Below are 22,222 nucleotides of genomic sequence, written 5' to 3'. Positions count from 1 at the left end.
GTACGCGGACCGTCCAGTATATATATATATATATATATATATATATATATATATATATATATATATATATATATATATATATATATATATATATATCGAACGGTATACTACTCAGTACATAGTACCGTATTGTATCGAGAGAAGGTCGAAATTTCGGTATGATACGATATTTTAATCCTTGATTTTATCTGTACTATAGATGATACTGAGTGAGAAATATTATGCCCAAGGTTTTTAATTTCGAATAATACCGCTCGGTACGGGTGGTATGTACCTGTTCGCCAGCAGATCGGTATGCGAACCGCTTGCTATCGGGCAGAATGTTGGATCTCACCCCGTATCGGACGATACGGGGCTATATCGAGTAGTAACAGTCGAAATTTCTATCGTACATGCCCGACACAAGTTGGTAACGATCGAAATCGACTGTTATCGACCTGTAACAGTGTTCCAATGGTCAAATTGACCAATGGAGCCCTTTCTCATGGGTTTTTAAACCCATCCTCCCCCTTATTTCATTCCATTTCACTCTCACACTCTCTTCAACTACCTCAAACTCATTTTTTCTTACATTCTCTTTCTTATTCTCACATTTGCACTCTCCTAAACTCTACAAATCAATGATTTGTGAATTCAATCGAGGCTAATTTGGAAGGATTAAAAGGAAGAACTTTTTAATCAAGAGTAGTACGACCAACAGTAGTACGATGATAGTTGGTCATACTTCTCCGAGCAATAGTATAATACGGACCATCAGATCAGTAGCGAAAGTAGAAGCTCTGACATTCACCAATATATGCCTCAGGAGTTGCCTCGGACAAATATGATTTATGATGATCAACCTATGATTATCACCACATTGATGCACTAATGGCATACGGTGTATCAATACACTATAACGTGGGATCAATTTTAGGATTGGGTCCAACAAACATATCATATTGATATGCAGATGTATAGGATCAAGGATCCCGATCCACCACCTATGGAGACCCATCGTTCGTTTTGGTGGTATAATCAGTAATCAAGTATATCTACATATGTGATTTTTTAATTCATTTGAATTTTAAAGTTTATATTATAACAAAATAATCTAATAATTCAAATGATTTTTCTGTAGATATTTCAATATTTACAGAAGGACAATTCGTAATGGATCGAAATATGAACCTTGCACAAGGCTATTCCTGAAAGCTCGAAAAGGATATGTGATACAATTCTTACCTAATTTACATTGATTTTGCTAAACTTATACTATTACTATATTTATTTCTAACTTAAAAACCCTATCCTAACTTTTTTTTTTTTTTCAAGTATTTTCAGAGGATTTTATGCCGAAATTAGGTGTACCACTTGGTACACTATACCGTATCGTATTGAGCAAAGCTTGAAACTCCGGTACGGTACGAAATTTCAATCCTTCATTATGCCGACCTACGATTTTGATTTCACATTGCCTACTTTCGGTTCAATAAGTGACTTAATGCATCTGAGGTTTGGTTCATTAATTTGCAACTTTTCTTTACATGCTTGGCATTAATCCAATACTTGAATGGCACTTGTATCAAGATTTAAGTTTATGAGATTGGTTCCACTAAATTGGGGATTAATGACTGTTATGCCTAAAACTGAGGCCTGTAGCTTTTTTAGCTTTGAATCCTAATGCATGTGCTATCCACATTCTAGATCTAATGCAAGGTGGGTAATGGAAGATCCAACGACAACTTTGGAGGACATAAATCCTTACCTGTGATGCTGTTCACATGAGCTTTTCCTTGATCAATATTTAAATACCAACTTTGGAGAGACGATGTGAACATCTGATCTTATAACTTTGTCAAACCTTCAACGCAGTCTTCTTGATTCTGAATTGAAATTTGGGCAAAGGTGGAAGTGACCTGTCTTGGATTTATCTAAATGGAATTTAGGCACATTGTGAAGCATGGTTTTGAGCTTTGGTAGGTTCTGTCCCATGCTGACCACATCCTTGCATGCCAGAATGGTATTGATGCAAGGGTCTATGCTATACCAAAATTTGTATCGATACACCTTCATGCATGTTGTTGCCTTGAGCCAGTTAGCATGGACCTGGCGGCTTGCTTTGAAGCACAGGCTGTTGTATTTTAAAATGTTGTGCATATCTGTGACTGATTATGCTTGCTTGGTGAAAGCCAAAAGTATCTAAAGATTCTAAACTGCCATGATATTATATTAGTCTAGAGAATTGATACATGTTTGCATTCTTCAGTTGAGAATGATGATTTTCATTTGGCTGAATAGTATGTTCTCAATGTTCTAATTTCCTATGCAAAATGCTAAGTTTTTTATCAATCTGATACTATGTACAATATACAACTAGAAACTGGAGAATATCAATTCATAAGTGGGTTGTGGCAAAATTTAATCCATAAGTGGATAATATTTACTCCTATTTTTGTAGGTTGCTTTCAAAACTGGTGAGTTCAACCAACAAGTCATTTTTGTTGGTGGTTTGACAGATGGATTATTGGCAACTGAGTATGTTTCTTTTAATTTAACATGCACTTTTTGTCAGAGTTTTCTTGTATCTAATAATTGTTGTACCTGGTTGTACTATGCATCTATTGGTATCAAAATCAAGTCTAAATGCTTGGCATACTTGCATTTGTAAATATCACCTACAGGAATAATTTGGTTGGATAGTATTTAAACTTTGAATTTTACTTCAGTTCTGGTCGTGTCATTCACATTGAGCAAATTAATTTGTCAATATGTAGTTTGACCTGATTATTCACAATACATAAGGTTCTTCCGTTCGGCAATTCTAGGCCTCTCTTCCTCAGCAAATTAACCCCTCATTTTCTCTAATATCCTGTGCATTGTGGCCCCTTGTTCCTCTTATGGCAGAGCTAGGAGTTATTTCTTGTTGCCTCAAGATTTAGATGATGACCAAATCATAACATATGGTATATTCGTTGATCATGTAACTGTCTCAACCAGAGCTAAAATTTAAATTCAATCCTCAGCAGATCATTTTATCAAAATTTAGTAATAAAGAAACAAATTCAATTTACTAAAACGCTTATGGCATGAATCATCATAACTGATGCAACACTCATTGCCATGCCTCCTTATTTCCTTGGTGACAGTGCTGCTGCCTCCTCTTACTTGTCCTCTGCCACCTTCTCCACCTTTTCTTTCTCCTTTTCCTCCTTTTCCTCTATCTCCTCTGCCTCGTCTGTCTCATCCTCCTCTTCTTCCTCTTGCTTTGCCTTCTCCTCCCCTGTCTTCTTGGAATCCTCTCTACTCTGGTCTGGATGATACCAACCCCCACTTCGGTTTGGTATGCCTGCTCTGTATCAGTATTCAGTACCATATTGGTTCAGCTGCCAGCTGGTATTGATATTGGAACAAGATTTTAATCCATGTCTTGAACAGGAGTGAATTAATATGAATCAATTTGAACCATAATAGGCAAATTATAATTCCCCCAAGCTTTTAGTTCTATTTTCTTTATATTGTTGAAGAAGATAATACAAGTTTCTGTATAGTGCTCTTTTATTTGTATTATGCCAAATTCAAGAAACCCCATTATTTTTGCAGATACTTGGAACCTTTATCTATTGAGTTGGAAAATGCAAAATGGTCCCTGGTGCAACCTTTGCTGTCTTCATCATATATTGGATATGGCACTTCCAGCTTAGATCAAGTATGACTTCCTAAATTTATTACTTGTGTAATTGCTATTCTTTTTTTTTGTTAAATTCGGTTTCTTTTATGTGAAACATATAAAAACCACAAAAAAGATCCTCGTTTGACTCCATACTACATGTATTTCTGCTTCATTCTCCTTAAGATGTCTCATGAACTTAGTTTAGCCCATTAAAAATAAATGTTATTAATTCCCTTGACTTAACTAAATTAAACTTGTTAAAATACAGTGTATGAGCCTATGAGGTTATAGTTGCTTATGTGTTCTCTCTCACCCATCATAGATGATGATCATAAAAAAATAGAGCATAATATTGAAATTATCTTATTGTAATGGATCATCTGGTCCAAAGTATAACTTGACAGAAGTTTATATGATCAGGGTAAGTTTATATGCGAATATTAGCACATGGGTTGATCATCACCAACATCATGTCGTTGGCACTTGGAATAATCAATGACATATAGATGCCTAACTATCAAGGTTCCCCTTCTTATGTTGCTTCATCTTGAGGGATTTCTTATCTGCCAATCTCTGACTGCATTTTTAATTTTTGTGGGGCATTTATGTATTTGGCCACATTGGGAAATCACCAACCAAAAGCATCTTCAGTATTGATATTCGCTCCACCATTGCCATTGCAATCATAATGGATGTATTGTCAATGATGATAGCTTTCTAGACGTTGAGCATGTTACCATGCCAAATCTAATCCCTAGTTGATGGTAGGATTTCTTTAAGTGCATGGTTAGTAATCATGTGTCAAAGTCTATTTTATTCTTTGGTCCATCATCTCTCTATTGCCAACATCATTCCCACAAACAATGCCAATTTTAATTGCCAAAAATTCTGGACCAACAAGATGTAGATGGTTTAGTAGAGCCATTTGCAAGGATTGAAATTTCGTACCGTATCGATGTTTTGAGCTTAGCTCGTTACAGTACGGTACTGTGTATCGAGCAGTACGCCTACACCTAATTTAGGCATAAAATCCTTCTAAAATACCTGAAAATAAAAAAAAGTTAGGATAAGGTTTTTAAGTTAGAAATAAATATAGTAATAGTATAAGTTTAGCAAAACCAATGTAAATTATGTAAGAATAGTATCATGTATCTTTTTCGGACTTTGAGAAATAGCCTTGTGCAAGGTTCGTATTTCGGTCCGTTACGGATTGCTCTTCTGTAAATATTGAAATATTTATAGAAAAATCATTTGAATTGTCAATTCATAAATCGTTGCTTTGTAGAGTTTACATGAGTATAAATATGAGAAAAAATAAGTTTAAGGTAATTTAAGTGAGTGTAAGAGTGAAATAGGGGAGAAGATGAGTTTAAAAACCCATGAGAAAGAGCTCAAACGGTCATTTTGGCCGTTGAAGCACTGTTGCAGATTGGTAATAGTTGAAATCGATTGTTACCAAGCTGTGCTGAGCGGTAACAATCGAAATTTTGATTGTTACCGTCCGATATATCCCGCATAGTCCAATACAGGGTGATATTGAGCATTCCACCTGGTAGCGGACGGTCCGCGTACCGGTACGTACTGCCCATACCGGGCAATATTATTCGAAATTAAAACCCATGGCCATTTGGATGATGATTGGGGCTTATGGTGGGACTGAGAGGGAACTTGGTCTTTCAATGTTCAAGTCAGCTTGTTGGGAGTGAAGATGCAGCAAACCAAAAGTTATAATGTTAAAGTTTGTGCACGTTGCCTTGATGTAAAAACCCCCTTTATAGGCATGGATGGTTTTCTCAGAAAAGGAGATTGCTTCCTTCTAGAGATGTCATGATAGGCAAGTAGGTAGTGATAGTACACTTTGTTCGATGGGTTTTCATTGTTGAGGATACTCCATCTGTGGGCTGAGATCAAAGAGAGTCAAAATCCATGAGCTAAAAGTGAATAGCCGAGTGCCCTCTTTCTTGGACTATATACCTAACACTATTGCAATTTGAAGTTTTGGGTTTTCAAGGTGATATGGTTAATTTATTTCAAACTTTTGGAAATTTAAAAACAGACAGTGATGAACTGATGATATTCTATGTTGCTTAAATTATATAATGATTGAACAAAATCTAAGATATGAGACAAGTAATTTTTAAGATCCATTTGGTATTATGTTTACAAGATCAACTATAGGTTGTATTCAGTGATTTAAAAAGCGTTATGCACAAAGGTCTGAAAATGCCCAAGGCGCTTGCCTAGGTGCCCGCCTGAGCGAAGCAAGGCACTTTAAAATATTAAAATAAAAAAAATAAAAAAATATAATTAACAAATAAAGATTAATAGTGCTAAAATCTAAATAGAGACTATTATATGCTAAAAGTAGTTAACAATCTACTATTAACAGTATTTAATCTATTGTTAACAATAGTTAGAGAGGAGAAAAGAGTCACTAACAGTGGAAAGTGGAAAAGGAGAGGGCGGCGGTTACGGATGAACTTTTGGATGATAGTAGTAGCGATGGAGGAAGCTGCGAATAGCATCATCAGTGGCGGAGGAAGCTTCAGATGACAGTAGCTGTGATGGAGGAAGTTGCGAATGACAATAGCAAAGACGGTGAAAGCTTCGGATGGTGATAGCGGCAATGGCAGAAGTTGTGGATGCTGACATCATGGGTGAAGGAAGCTTCAGATGTATCCGTTGGTGGTAGAGGAAGCTGTGGGTCCTCTCCGTCGACGGTGGAAGGAGCTACACACGGAAGCAACGATGGCGGAGGGAACTACACACGAAAGCTAGACCTTTGGACCCGTCCATCGATGGAAAAGGAAGCGTCAATCCTATACGTCAGTGGTGAAGGTAGTGGTAGAGGAAGCGATGGCAGTGAAAGCAATGGCTGCGCATGAAGTAGGGTTTATGGCTTGGGTCGCACGGGGGAGGGGGGGGGGGGGGACGGGGTTTACATGTGCAAATTTAGTAACATTATATTACTTGGTTCAATCGAAGTGGACGCTGACATCATGGGTGAAGGAAGCTTCAGATGTATCCGTCGGTGGTAGAGGAAGCTGTGGGTCCTCTCCATCGATGGTGGAAGGAGCTACACACGGAAGCAATGATGACAGAGGGAACTACACACGAAAGCTAGACCTTTGGACCCGTCCATCGATGGCAAAGGAAGCTTCAGTCCTATGCGTCAGCGGTGAAGGTAGTGGTAGAGGAAGCGATGGCAGCGAAAGCAATGGCTGCGCATGAAGTCGGGTTTATGGCTTGGGGTCGCGTGGGGGGGCGGGGTTTGTGTGTGCAAATTTAGTAACATTATATTACTTGGTTCAATCGAACCATCTAAGCTATTGTTCAATCGAATGCTTTGTTTCAATCGGGCTCTCGCCCGACGCGCCCTGCACCTGGGTTCAAGTGAGTGCCTTGGTGGTGTTTCATTGAAGCGCACTGTTTGGTCGAGGCTTGAGGTGCTTGGGCCTCGCCTCACCTCACCTGAGTGTCTAGGCGAGCACCCGAGCACCTATTTAAACCCACCATGGTTGTATTTACTTATTCAAAGTAAAGAGACAAATAAAGACTTGCACATGTTGTTTATTGAGTTTTTATATATTCAGTGGATTTGAAATGGGAAAATGTTATCTAGTTTTATAATGTGCTGATACTGTATATGCAAGATAGAGTTGCCTTTATTGCAGTACAAAAGAGAGTGTTTAGTGAGTTTTCTATCACATGATTATCATCAAATGTCACCTTCAAATCCTTATTTTTTTGGCATTGGTAGTGTATGAACTTTCTAGGTGTGTTTTTAATAACTTCTATCATGTGTTTTCTATTTGCTTATGTTAATATTTGCAATGATGAGAATCTAATTGTGATTAATCTTAAATTTGATCTAATATATTTTTAGAAATAAGGTATTTTACTAAGCAGAAATTAGACCATACATATGAAATATGATTTTGACCAATACCAAGGAAAAATGGTATTGTAAGAAATGAATAAACTTTGGATGGAAAAGTTTTAGGTATACTGCATTTGTTGCTTGGTATGAATGGGAGATTGATGAAGATAATATATCATAAAATTAAAATGGGTTTGGCTAAAGTGGAGACAGGTTAGAATGTTGTATGACTATCATGTGTGTGCCCTTAGAATCCAAGGAAGATTTTATTAGACAATTATAAAACTAGCTATATGGTTAGAATTTTGGGTAATTAGGAAACAATATGAGAAGAAAAAGTTATTGACTCTTAAAATGTGGATTGAGATGAATGTGTGCAGTTACTAAAAAGAGAATAAAATATAGTTAACTTCATGATTAATTAAAAATATTTTGATCAAGAATAAAATGTGATTAAAAAAAATTTAAGATGACATTGGTATAGTCAATGAAGTCTTATTTATGTAGCTTAGAAAATTATTAAGGGTAGTTTTGATAAAATGAGGGAATACCATTTAAGGTAATGGATATATCCAATGGAGACTTATAAATGCATACAGGTTGGAGGAGGTAAATTGTTTAGGATTAATGGTGTGTGGAGCATTAGAGGTAGACCAATAAAAATATTATTAGAAACAAATAAGCTGTATTTCATTATCTCTTATTTTGACTAGTGATACTTTCAACAAAGCATAATGTCAAAAAATATCCATGTAGCTGACTAAAATAACTGGGATCTTATGGCTTGTTATTTTACAGCATAAGTTATATGTATTTTCTTTTAACATTAATATGCTTTACTTTTATCTTGATTTCTATCTATCAGGACTCCTTAGAGCTGGATCAGTTAATTGGTTACTTGATAAATAAGGAAAACTCTGAGGGTGTTGTGCTGCTTGGGCACAGTACTGGTTGCCAGGTTGTAACTTGTGAATTTTATACGAAGTTTTATCTATTACATGTATGCCAGTGCAAGAAAATTTTTCACCAATTGATATGGTACAGGATATTGTGCATTACTTAAGGACAAATTTGGCATGCTCCAAAGCAGTTCGTGGAGTAATTTTGCAGGTACCTTTCTTATTTGTGCCAACTTTTTACTTGGTGTCTTGTAGGGTGTGTTTTAAGTTCAAAGAACTTTTTAAAATCATAGTTACTTTTTAATTTTTCTTACTTGGATGAAATTACTTTTATGTCTATTAGAAACAAAGCTACATGAAGCTTGATGTCCAACTTTAGCAAATAACATGTCTAACACTTCAAAATTAACTATATGTAAAGAGTAGATCTTCCCGTGTCTGAACTCAATACCCTTGTGCACTAAGTCATCTATCTATGATGAGTATAAGGGCTTCAGACATAATGTTGAGTCGTCCAAAGTTGTATTCAATATTCACGAATCACTAGAGCAGCGTTACCTGGAGTAGAAGCCATGAGATACAAATATGAGCTCAATGCTTCATCCCACTATGATCTGACAATTATATAGGACCTTTTTAGTTCAGGTGCCTTCCACTTTGGGGCATCCTAGCTGTAGAGATGCTTAGGGTTTAGGTTAGAGTGCCAGTAGAAGGCAGCATAATAACACTAAGATGGGTAGGAGTGGTAGTATGCAACATCCTTACGTCGGGGGCATTGGGATTTTCAGCTCTTGATAAAAATAAGGTTTTTATTTCTTCTTAAAGGCCAAAAACAGTATGACCCATAATGGTCGATAGTGATCCATACTGACATGTAGTATATTTCAAAATTGGGATCTTATTGGTCCGGCCAATGGCCTATACAGACTCTAGATCGAGATTTTAATCCTTGCTATAAACAATATAATAAAATGAAGAGTTAATCATTCCACAACTTGTCATGAATTTTAGAAAGTTGAAGGCAACAATTTTGGTAATCCTTACCTTGGGAAGGCCAAGAACCAAGAAAAGAAGATAATAATTAAAAAGAAAAGCCCTCAAGAGCCTCTCTCTAAAGAGGAGGGAAAAGCCTACCATTCTCATTATTAACTCGATTTTGCCTCAGAAACTATGTATGTAAATCATTCTTCTTCACATGTAAGAGATGAATAGTGATGTGACATTACAACATGTAATGAGAATAAAAAAGTATGATTATAATTGGAGGATATTTCTCCATCCCTACAACGTCAATATGCTTATCGGTTGAGAAATAATGCTGGTTGATGGAGAAACAATTAAGAATCTCTAATTGCAGATTGGCATGAGTTGGTGGTCCTCTTGGTCATCTGGAGAAGATTCTTGTTAGGCCTTTAGTGATGGCAACACTGAACATAGTCCAGATAGGTCTCGTTGGGCAGTAAACCCACACCAAGGCAAGTGGTGCCACTAGGATAGTGCCGATTTGGCTAGTGGTGCAACCGCTAGTATTCAAAGTTGTTCATTTTAGGCTTTGCTTTCCTTCTAATTAAGTATTCAATTCCAGTTTTGTGCATGTGATATATGTGTATATCAAAATATAATATTGAGCAAATTCAGCCATGTAATAACTCATGTTGGTAGAATAATTCATGTATAAGTACATCTTTTGAGTCCATTATCTGCTTGGTTTTTGGTTAAATTTTCCCTTTGCTCACCAATTGTGTCATGAGTCTTACACTAATATTGATTCTCAAACAAGTTATATCATCTAAGGTTTTTAATTTCGTACCATATTAGCGTAACGACCCTTGCTTGGTACGGTACGTACCAAGCAGTACGCCTAAAAGAGGTATACAACCCTCCGAAAATACCTGAAAAAAAAAGAGTTAGCTTACGGTTTTTAAATTAGAAATAAATATATATTTAGTATAGTTTTAGTAAAACTAACGTAAATTAGGTAAAAATAGTGCCATATATCTTTTTCGGGCTTTGAGGAGCAGCCTTATGCAAGATTTACAATTTTGATTCGTTTCGGATCGTCCTTCTGTTAATATTGAGTTATCTAAAAAATATTATTTGAATTGTTAGATTATTTTGTATATAACTTAAATTTTAAGATTAAAATGAATTAAGTAATCACATGTGTAGATATACTTGATTCTACCACCAAAACGAACGACGGGCCTCCACGAGTGGTGGATCGGGGTCCTCGATCTCGATCCTATGTATTTGTAATTTTGTATATCAGTATGATATGTTTGTCGGACCCGATCCTGAAATTGATCTTGCGACATAGTGTTTTGATACACCATATGCCATTGGTATATCAATATGATGATTGTTATAGGTTGATCGTCGTAAATCACGTGTTCGAGGCCACTCCTAAGGCATGTATTGGTGAAATAGAGCCAGAGTGAAAATTAAACTCTTAAATTTTATACAATCCACAAATCATTGTTTTGTTGAGTTTAGGAGAGTGAAAATATGAGAATAAGAGAGATTGTGAGTAAAAATGAGTTTGAGAGAGTTTAAGAGAGTGCAAGAGTGAAATAGATTGAAAAAGGGGGGAGAAAAGAGTTTAAAAACCCTTTAGGATGCCTCCAACAATCAAATTGACTGTTCGAAAACCGATATAAATCGGTAACGGTTGGTTTTGACCGTTACCACCCGATATAGGTCTGTAACAGACGAAATCGAATGGTACTGCTCGTTACAGGTCAATAATGATCGAAATCGACCGATACTGCTTGATACAGGTGGGTAACGGTTGAAATTTCGATCGTTGCTGCTCGGTACAGCCCCGTATTGCCCGATATGTGGCCAAAAATTTGGTATCGCCCGGTAGCGAGCGATCTGCGTGCCGATAAGTTGGCGGACCAATACGTACTACCCGTACCGGGCAGTATGGTACGGAATTGAAAACCTTGATATCATCCATCAACTAGGTCCTTTAAAATAAGAATGGCAAGGAGTTTTTAGTGGAACAAGAAAAAGAGGTTGAATTACAACTTCATCATTGTGGTTTGACATTGAGACAAGTGTCACTATCAGATTTTTCCTATCATCTCAATGCACCAATTGGATTGTTGAAACCATGTGTTAACTTGTTGAAAATGCATGCTAATTAATATTGATAGTTTTATTATCATCTTTATCATCATATCCTTCCCATGTTCTTCGTGAAGTTCTATCTCTTAGAAGATTGTCGATGTCTCCTACGTTGAAGACCTAATCTTGTGTAGAATCTGGCAGCTGATGTTAGTTGTTTCTAAGACTTGGTTGAAATGATATCAGATTCCATTAAAATTCAGTCAACAAAACCCCAAATTGATAAACTTTTAATGTGTCAAGTTTTAACTCGATTGTTCTTCATTTTATATCAAAACATATTAGAACTGTAGCAGAGCCTGGGTATCTGAACTTAGATTTTCAACTGAATCTGTACCAAATCGATAGGATCCTTCCTTTCTGTAATGGACCTTCCTTTTTCAAGGACTAGGAATTTCTCAATAGAGATTTTAGAAGAAAAAAAAATTTAGAGAGAGATAGACAAGAAAAGAGAGATGTAGGATAATAAGATCGCAGAGATAGAAAATAAGAGATCGATTATAGAGATTTGTATTGATAACTCTAATTCTTCTATGCCTTTAGGGCTTACAAGAGCCTTATTTATGAACTCTCTCATTCATTTTCTCGCCTATTCATATATTAAGTACAACTTAGAATGGTTAACATCACACAAGTTGACATATGGAAACTTAATCCAATCCCAACAAAATCTGCACAAAGTAACTTTCTTATATCATATGCATAATGGAACAAATAGTTGCTACTGTGACTTTAACTAAGCCTGTAGAGGCCTTCTAAAAAGAATTAAAATGGCAATATGATGATAATACCTAGTTTAAGTAGGGCACAATCAGATTTTGACTCGGGTCTTTGCTTATATCTGGTCTGGGTGGATCATCTTCATACTTAGCTTGGATGCTAATATTTGGCTCCACCCAAGTGATCTAAGACCAAGTATAATTAGAATAACTTGTTAAGGCTATTAAGTGCTGGTTTTAATGGAGTCTTCTGAACTAATAAATATGTTTTTAGGCCATTAGAATTTTGCATCATGATTGGTTTCACCTGACTGAATCCTCTTATGCTAACCTGAATCATATCTAAGTGGGGTTAGATAAACCCTAGCCACTCTTTTTATAGGATAGAGGTGGCTAGGTGGGGTTTATTACAATCTCACAGGGTTTTTATTAGCTGCTTCTTGGTTGAGTAGGACCAAACCCTGTTAGGGTCCTATTAAGCCTGTCCTCTTCAAATTAGCCTTGTCCTTAAGGCTGAGGTTCCATGAACTCAGGGAACTGGGTCTTCAGCTCCTCATATGATTTCCATATGGCGTCTTCGAGTGGTAAATTATTCCAATGTACTAGTACTTCAGTAGAGGGACGTCGACGACACATCACGATTCTGCGGTCGAGGATGGCTTGTGGTTGGGCTTGAATATCTCCATTATCACTAGTGTTGGGCAGTTGGATTTGGGTTGACTCGTGTTCTCCCAACTTGGGCTTCAGGCATGACACGTGGAAGACTGGGTGAATTTTTGGTATCGTCAGGCAATTTAAGTATGTACGCCATGGTTCTAATACGCTCTATGATCTGATAGGGCCCATAAAAACATGGGGATAGCTTTATGGAGGCTTGTGTATTGATGGAGAGTTGCTTGTATGGCTGTAGGCGAAGATAAACCCAATCTCATACTGAAAATTCTCTTTCGCTTCGTCGTGTGTCGGCTTGTTGCTTCATTCTGGCTTGAGCGGTAAAGAAATTATCCTTTAGCAACTGTAGGAGTTTGTTCCTGTCAATTAAATCTTGATCGTTATGATCTACCTTTGCCGAGCCAATTACATACTTTGGAATCACAAGGGCTGGCCGACCATACAGTGCTTCATATGGGGCACATTTTGTAGATTAATGATATGTAGTATTATACCACCATTCGGCCTAGGGAAGCCATTTCGCCCACTCCTTTGGCTGGTCACTAGCGAAACACCGAAGGTATGTCTCTAAACACCTGTTCACCATCTCTGTTTGGCCTTCAGTTTGTGAATGATATGCTGTGCTCATCTTGAGTTTGGTGTCCTGTAATTGAAATAAATTGGTCCAAAATTTACTGGTGAAGATCCTGTCATGATCACTTACAATGGACCTTGACATCCCATGCAGTTTAACAATATTTTCTATGAAAATCTGAGCAATATTAGCAGCAGTGTAGGGATTTCGTACAGCACAAAAATGAGCATATTTCGTAAGTCGATCAACTACCACGAGGATTGTGCTTTTACCTTTGGAAGGTGGCAGCCCTTCGATGAAGCCCATAGAGATGTCAGTCCACACCGAGTCCGGTATGGGTAGTGGTTGTAGCTTCCCTGGACTCGCCACTATTTCACCATTTTGTTGTTGACATACATCATATTGTGCCACATATTCAGAAATAATTGTTTTCATCTCTCTCCAATAAAAAATTTGCTTCGCTCTTTTGTAAGTTCTCATAAATCCGGAGTGCCCTATTGAAGGTGTGGAGTGCATTTCGTGTAGGATGATTTTGATACAAGGGGAGTCGGGTATAAGCACAATACGACATTTGTAGCGTAGATCCCTCGGATCCTAAGTGTAGTGGGCTATTGTGCTTGGATCCTCCTCTAATTTTTTTATGATGTTGTTGATCTCTAGATCCTTCTTCCATTCCTCCCTAATGTCCTTGAGGACGCCAATGGTAGGAAGGGCGATGGTTGAAAATTTAGCTTGCTCAGGTAGCCATGAGAGTGCATCTGCAACAATGTTTTCTTTTCATTTTTTTAAAATAATTTCATAATAAAATCCTAGAAGCAATGATTTAAAAAACGCTAGACGCCAAAAGATGTTAAGGTCCAAAAACGCCCAAGGCGCTAGGCGCTCGCCCGAGCGAAACGGGATGCTAAAATATAAAAATATATAATATAATTAATAAATATAATTATTTAAAATTTTAAATAAAAATATGCTATTAAATTAAGAAAATCTAAGATATAGTATATTAAATATATACTATTGTATATTGTTAACAGTATATAGTATACTATTAACAATATACAGAAGGAGAAGGAAGAGTGTAAGGGGGTGCTGATTGAGAAAAGAGGAAGCGACAGCGGCAGCGGGAGTGTAAGGAGGCAGCGGCAGCGGGACGAGAGTGTAAGGAGGCAGTTGCAGCGAGAGCGGGAATGTAAGGAGACAACGGCAGCGGGAGTGTAAGGAGGCAGCGGGAGCGGCGAGCAGTAGGAGCGGGAGTAGGAGCGGCGAGCAGCGGGAGCTGCGAGCGGCGACAGCGGTTGCGAGCAGCGATAGTGGCAGCGGTTGCGAGTAGCGACAGCGGCGTGATCAGGAGCAGCAGCGGCAATGAGGGTTAGGGTTGGGTTGTCGCTGATATCGGTTTTAGTTGGTTCGATTGAATCAACTAACCATCGGAGACCGAACCAGACCTAAAATCCTAGTTCGGTCACCTGGTTTAACCCAGGCGCTCGCCCGAAGTGCCCAGCGCCTAGGCTTGGGCGAGCGCCTCTTTGAAGCACGCCGCCTGGAAGTTTAGCGAGGCGCTCGGGCCTCGCCTCGCCTCGCCCGAGCGCCTAGGCGAGCGCCCGAGCACCTTTTTAAATCGCTACCTAGAAGTTTGGTTACCCCTTTTTGCTGCTCAGGGGATGATATCTTCTGCTCCAAAAAGTATTTGAGGCTTTTATGGTCAGTTTTAATTTAAAATCACCGGCCGATCAGGTAGGGTCTCGACCTCGTTACTGCGTGCACAATGGCGAGCATCCCCTTATCATATATTGATATTTTTTTATGGGAGGGAGACAACGCCTTGCTAGTGTATGCTAGTGGTCGACCATCTTGCACGAGAACTGCTCCAATTTCGACTTCGGATGCGTCGACCTCAATAATGAAGGGTCGGCTGAAATCTGGTAGCACTAGCACCGACGTCGTTGTCATGGCTGCCTTAAGATTGTCGAAGGCAGTGGAGGCTTTGTCCGACCATTGGAAGCCATCTTTTTTCAGTAGAGAAGTAAGGGGTGCACTGATCTTCCCGTAGTTCTTCACAAATTTTCGGTAGTAGCCCGTTAGTCCAAGGAAGTGAGTCTCAAGAGCAGCGCTGTAAATGAGAATTTTATCGAAAAATACCAGCATAAATTTGCGAAGAAAGTTCTGAAAAATATCATTCATGAGATTTTGGAAGGTTGAAGGAGCATTAGTGAGTCCAAAAGGCATTACCAAGGATTCATAATGGTCGTTATATGTTTGGAATGCAGTTTTTAGAATGTCATCTTCACATATCCGAATTTGGTGGTAACCAGATCGGAGGTCCGACTTCGTGAAGACTCGAGCTCCTTTTAACTCATCAAGCAGTTCATCCACCATTGGTATTGGGTACTTGTCCTTGATGGTGATGCCATTTAAAGCTCGGTAGTCGATGCACATCCGTCAAGTTTCGTCCTTCTTGCGTACAAGTAGCACCGGTGAGGAATAGAGACTGTAACTTGGCTGAATCACCCCTGTTCAAGCATCTCTTTTACAATCTTTTCAATTTTATCTTTCTGGAGGTGAGGAAAATGGTACAGGCGAGTGTTCATTGGTGGTTTGCCCGGAAGAATTGGAATCCGATGGTCATGTTGTTGGGTAGGAGGAAGACCGCACGGTTCAGCAAAAATGTCGGTAAATTTAGCAAGCAATTAGACGAGATTTTGACCTTCAATTTCTATTTTCTTCCTCTCTTGTTGCTATTGGAGATGCATTAAAAAGCCATCATTTACCTTGTGTAAAACTTTCTCCATTCGTTGGGTCGAAACGGTGGTTACGTTGCTTCCGTGCTTCCCGTGTAGGATGATCTGTTTACCTTTGCAGTAGAATTTCATAATTAATTTGGAAAAGTTCCAAGAGATGTCACCTAGGGTCGTCAGCCATTCTATGCCAAGCACGATCTCATAATCATCAATTGGTAGGAGGAAGAAGTTGGTGACAATTTCTTGGCCTTGCAGTAATAGTTTCACTTGCGGGCATCTTTGGTCGCACTCTAGGGTTCTGCCGTCGGCGACCTTTACGTTGAACTTGTTGCAACTTTCTATGTAGAGCGTCATTCGAGCAGTAACCTTACTCATTAGGAAGTTATTAGTGCTGCCTGTGTCAATGAGAACAGTGATCGGTTGTTGTTTGAGAAGGCCTCCAACTTTCATCGTTTGCGGGTTTGAGTAGCCGGCTAGCGCATGTACCATAAAGTCGGTCGGTTGTGGCTCTTCTTCCGCATCTTGTTCAATGACCTCTTCTTTTATTGGTTCAATCACAAGAATTCTCCTTTTTTTACAGCGATGCTCGCGGCACTATGGCTCGTCGCAATGCTAATATAACCCCTTCGCAGATTGCTCCCGAAGCTTTTCTCTTGTCAACTTTTTTGGTGTAGGTGCTCGGCTGACAGTAGGGGGGCTGAGGGCTTCGGTATTGTTGGTCAGGGAGCGACCCTAGTCCACCGGGCTTCATGGTTCAATCGCTCCTCTTGAAATTGTGCGAAAGAGATGGCTGCCATAAGCGTGCATAGTTGTCGCGTTTTAACTTCTCCCCGGATCTCCGGCTTCAAGCCCACAATAAAGGTCCCCAATAGCTATTTTTCAAACAAATCATGAGTTTGATTAGATAACATTTCAAACTTGGTTTAGTATTCCTGAATGGTGGAGGTTTGTCGGATCTTTGCTAGTTGTCCGTCAATGTTCTCGTAATCGGTTGGTCCGAAGCAGATCAACAGTCCTTCTTTGAATTGTCACCATGAGAGGACTCTATGAGTGTGTTCAAACCAGTCAAACCACTATATGACATCCCCTTCAAGATGTATAGCTGCAAATTCCACTATAGATGCATCCGTGGCTTTGTGGTACTGAAATTATCGCTCCGCCCGCAAGATCCAACCAATCGGGTCTCCTTCCCAACTAGGGAAGTCTACCTTCATGCGTGGATAGTAGGGATCGGTCACAGAGCCTCCCCTCTCCTAGAAGTCATCTCTTCGATTAGAGCTCTCTCCTTGATGTGATTTCTTTGGGCTTGGTGGTTGGCCCAAACTGAGTTCAGTAAAGAGAGTCCGAATCTTATCCTCCATTCGTGTCTCGAACACTTCGAATTTAGCATTGATTGTCTCCTCAGATGCCATAGTATATGCCTCAAAATCTGTAATGTTAAGATCTCTCTTTTGTTATCAGGTTAAAGACATGTATTGGCTGAGAGAAGTGGTTGTGGTTTAGGCTTGTTTTGTGGTTGTTTTGTAAGAGCAGAATTGTCGTCGAAGAAACAGCGGTTTCATGATGAAATTTCTAGCAAAAACCAAGAGATTTGAGGAGGAATTTTAACAACAAAATCTCGGTTTAGATAACAGTAATGATGACAAATTTGATGAAGAAGATTTTGACAGTATAACTGCAAGGTAATCAGTGTAAGTTACGATAGCAGAATTTTTGTCGAAAAATTCAGTTTCACAACGAAATTTTCAGCAAAAACTGAGAGATTTGAGGAGCGAATTTGATAGCAAAATCTCGGTTTAAATAACAGCAATGATGACAAATTTGATCAAGAAAATTTCGACAGTATAACAGCAAGGAAATCGGTGCAAATGGAAGCCAAGACGATCTATGAAGCGTATAAGAAATTTCGTTCAAAAATGATAGCAAAGAGATCGGTTAAAGGCAACAATATGCGACTGAAATTTTCTACAACAATCCTTTGTTCGCAATGATGATAACTTTTATGACGAAAGGAATTCGTAGCACGGGATAGATAAAAAGACTTCTTCTTGGTATTTTGAATGGAAAATTACAGCAGCAAAAGGTATTGGTGATAGGAGAATATCATATCTTTTGATGCAATTGGAGATGACGGCAGTAGATTGATTTGATCTACGGCGGAAGATGACGGTGGAGATGGCGACGTCAAGAGCAATTGTGGGAATTGCTTAGCTGGTGGTGGACGGCAGGGGTGGACGACAGGGGTGGCAACAAAAGCAGCAAGATCGCTACTCTGATACCAGATGATAGAACCCTAGAGGAATTCTATGTAGATTGATCTTTGAGGGGGATCAATCATTGGAATGCTATAGGTTTTCCACCCTCCTAGAAGTCAGCTATATAGCTACAATTGTACATAGATCTTGTTCTCAAAGAGATGGAGGCTATATGCTTATATAGGGCTCCAAACCCTAGCCCTAAGTGTTGCTTCCTAAGTGAGTTACCCCATTTGCCCTCAACCCTAGTCGATCGGCCTAGTAAAAGGGGAGGGGGGAGGGGGCGGCGACGGCGGCTAGGAAGCCCAAATGTCCAAATGTAAACCCCAGTCACTCTTCTTTATAGGATAGAGGCGGCTAGGTGGTATTTATTACAATCTCACAGGGTTTTTATTAACTGCTTCTTGGTTGAGTAGGACCCAACCCTGCTAGGGTCCTATCAATTAACAATTAACTGGTCAATAACCTCAATACGGAGGATAAAATTTGTGGCCTAAGTCTGACATCCTTCTGTTTCATGGATATTTTTATTTTCTTGGAAGCCAGCAGGGACCTTAGCAATCGTCAACCAGAATGAGGAAGCTGACTGCACTTAAAGACCTTGATGCATAGGAGCTACGGTTTCTAATTAGACAAAATTTCTTTATATTTCATCAAGGAATTCTTTTGGGGAAATTGGGACTCTTTGAATTGATTGTGAAGATTCATGAATCTGGCCTTTAAAAGATGGTTTGGATAAAATGAGCTTGCAACATGTGAATATTCTAATTAAACATTTCAGCTCTTTAATTGGTGAAAATTTGGAACTCAACTCTGTGAAGTTTGTGTCTTTTGTAAGCAGTATGTTAGGCATATTCTCATGCGAGAGGTTTCTTTCTTTTTTAGGTTGAAGATTGATTCAATTTTCTTGTGCATGTTGTTAATTATGTTCATTTGCTTTTAGAAACGAGTTAAGATTTGGTGTTTGTTGCTATTGCTTTCCTTATGACTGCATTAAAAGGGAAGTATTCAAAGATTCTTCAAGAATTTGAATCTAAATTAGTTATAGCTACCATGCTGGTTAAGATAATCACATTACTGATGAAATCTTCAAAATACTGCAAGTTATTCTAACATAATCAATGATCAGGCCCCAGTCAGTGACCGAGAATATCTAGCCACTCTGCCTGAAACTGCTGAAATGATAGATTTGGCAGCAACAATGATTGGTGAAGGTAGGGGAATGGAACTAATGCCACGGGAAGCAAATCCAGATGCGCCAATAACTTCATACAGGTGAAAGTATCTTATTGATTTAGCTTTTTTTCAATACATGTATTTGTATTCTATTGATATCTAGTGATCATACATATCTGCATAATCATGTATGAGTACAATCTTGGTGTGATGCTAAGATTGTGTTTTTTGTGAATTATAGAATGCATAATCTTACAAGGATAGACTTAGGATACATGCAATATGGTCTTTATAATCACATGGATGCAAATTATTGAATATGATAGATGACATTGATATTTAAAAGACAAGGTATCATATTATTTGAGGTAATATTGCTTATCATCAAGCTGAAAATATAGTAATCAAATTTTATGACAATGAGTTTCTTTGATTTGTGGATTTGGAAAATTGAGCCTTTTTTAAATGTGGATTAGGGATATCTCTTACAATGCTTAGATCAAGATCAATAAGTTGTACTTTTAAAAAACTAGCATCTAGGATACCTTCCTTGTAGAAAGAAAACATTCTGTAGTAGGGGATAGTCTCATCATATTCATTGTTGACCATGAATGCAAGGGCCTATTAATTCCAACTTTTGGTGATGTAATCTGACTCGTGATCATGTGATGATGTTTACTGAAGTAAAAGGCTCAGACAAATTGGTTGTGCTTCAAAATAACTTTCATGAAATTAGCACTGAGGGCAATCTTTAGCTTCTTTTCTGTATCAAGTTTGATAATAACTGGAGCTGCTAACAATTGAGAAGATCTGATGGCTGTATCAGTGGTTCTAACATGGCGATTGCTGTAATTGGGATGTTTCTTCATCTAGATTGATTTTACCTTGATCTCAATCATTGCAGGTTCGTCTGTTGATGTACGCTTAACCTTTCTATGCTCTAGTCATCCAGCATAGGAGAAAGCTACAGATCATCTTGATCTTCATCTGAATCTTTGTTCTGCTTATCTTCCTGTGAAGACTGTACTTACTTTTCTTCTCGTAATTTTCAGATTTGTCATCTTAAAATGCATGTGCTATTGCAATTGAAGTTTCTCTGAAGTTGCCTCCACTTTCTTTAAATTTTCTTCAGATATTCTTCGATTTTGAAAGCTAGCTGAAAATAACTTTTTGCAATTTAAGATTTGCTGACTTGAATGATTGATTTGCATAATCTTCATAATGTTGCTTTTCTCTGTCATAGACTGCCATTCATAGTAATAATTATCCAGCTTGTCACAACGTTTCTTCAGATTCTTTTGATGCTTGTAACATCGTTTCTGATCTGCATTGGGCTGGCCATCATGGCATCACATTTGTATCACATCATAGTGCCAACTCTAATGCCACTCATATAAAATGATATGTGGTGGTAATTAAGGAGGCAGAATAGAGGAGGAGAGAGAAATTTCAAATGGTTTGAAGAGTTTCGAAGGAAATACAACATGCATTGAACTTTGTGGCCATACATCATGTATAATCTTTAGATCAAATTATGTCCCCTAGTAGAGCCAAAACGTACTATTGTGCGTATATGGAAGCATGTAATAGCTACTTGATGTAGAAACTGAAATCACAATTTTTTTATAGTTATTATGTTTTGTTTGTAAAATTATTTTGGAAAAGATATCCTAGAACTATAATTAGCTGATGGAATCAATTCCAAATCTAATTTTAAGCTAAGATTTAACTTTTGAAGTGATCGTTGATCTATGAAGTGTCTTTGGGAAATACAAGTTCTCTGACAACTCAATGCCCTATGTGAATCATTTTTCTATTCAATGTTGTAATATCCTTCATTTAGAGCATCCCATTTGTGATTAAAACTTAGTGCATTACAAGCAAAGATTTAAAATCCAGTATCAACACGTGCTGGTTCCTCATAAGATATTGGCATCCTGCAGTATACTAGCTGGTACAGATGGAATAATGAACAAAGAAATTTTGGGTGAAGGGAAAAGGGGACAAATCTCATGGTCCTCTCTTCCTATTCTTCATGTTCTTTCCTTGTCTTGTTTTTCTCAGCTAAGGTTATGTGGTGCATGGGGAGGAATCATGAGTCACTATCTCACAATTATAATAAACCTTTTGACTGATTTTTAGTAAAAATTGGTCCCAGTCTAATGAACTGCTGGTCTGCAAACTGGTCTGTGACAAGTTCTTGATTTGAACTGGAATACAACACCTGTACCAAATGATGTACCATGATATGAAACATAAAGCATTTTATGATAGTCATATAACTGGATCCTTAGTTTCTTTGCCTTCTTAATGTACCTAATATTCTCTTTGGTTATCAAGTTATATATCTCCAAGTCTACTACTTGAATCAAATTTTAGTTAAGATACAGATTATGAACCAAAGCTTTGAATCCTAGTGTGCTAAATCATCAGTAGGAGAAAAACACACATCTAAGTACTAGACATTCAGGTTTCTAGACATGGTCAATTTGAAAAGACTAAAGATATTTCAACTAATTATATATCTT

The 22,222-nt window shown here is 38.1% G+C and overlaps 1 protein-coding gene across 1 annotated transcript in view; it reads left to right on the top strand.

The window, feature by feature from the left end:
• Window positions 1-22,222, top strand: part of LOC135619296 (UPF0613 protein PB24D3.06c-like) — a 41,390-nt gene that overhangs the window by 7,802 nt on the left and 11,366 nt on the right. The window contains exons 2-6 of the mRNA XM_065121184.1: window positions 2,441-2,517; window positions 3,583-3,688; window positions 8,398-8,490; window positions 8,577-8,642; window positions 19,648-19,793. Coding sequence (XP_064977256.1) covers window positions 2,441-2,517; window positions 3,583-3,688; window positions 8,398-8,490; window positions 8,577-8,642; window positions 19,648-19,793 — 488 coding nt within the window. The remainder of the gene's footprint in view (window positions 1-2,440; window positions 2,518-3,582; window positions 3,689-8,397; window positions 8,491-8,576; window positions 8,643-19,647; window positions 19,794-22,222) is intronic.

Source organism: Musa acuminata, chromosome BXJ2-8 (genome assembly GCF_036884655.1).
Source record: "Musa acuminata AAA Group cultivar baxijiao chromosome BXJ2-8, Cavendish_Baxijiao_AAA, whole genome shotgun sequence".
Lineage (NCBI taxonomy): Eukaryota > Viridiplantae > Streptophyta > Magnoliopsida > Zingiberales > Musaceae > Musa > Musa acuminata.
The sequence above is the reverse complement of the archived record's forward strand: the minus strand, read 5'-3'. Positions and strand labels throughout refer to the sequence as shown.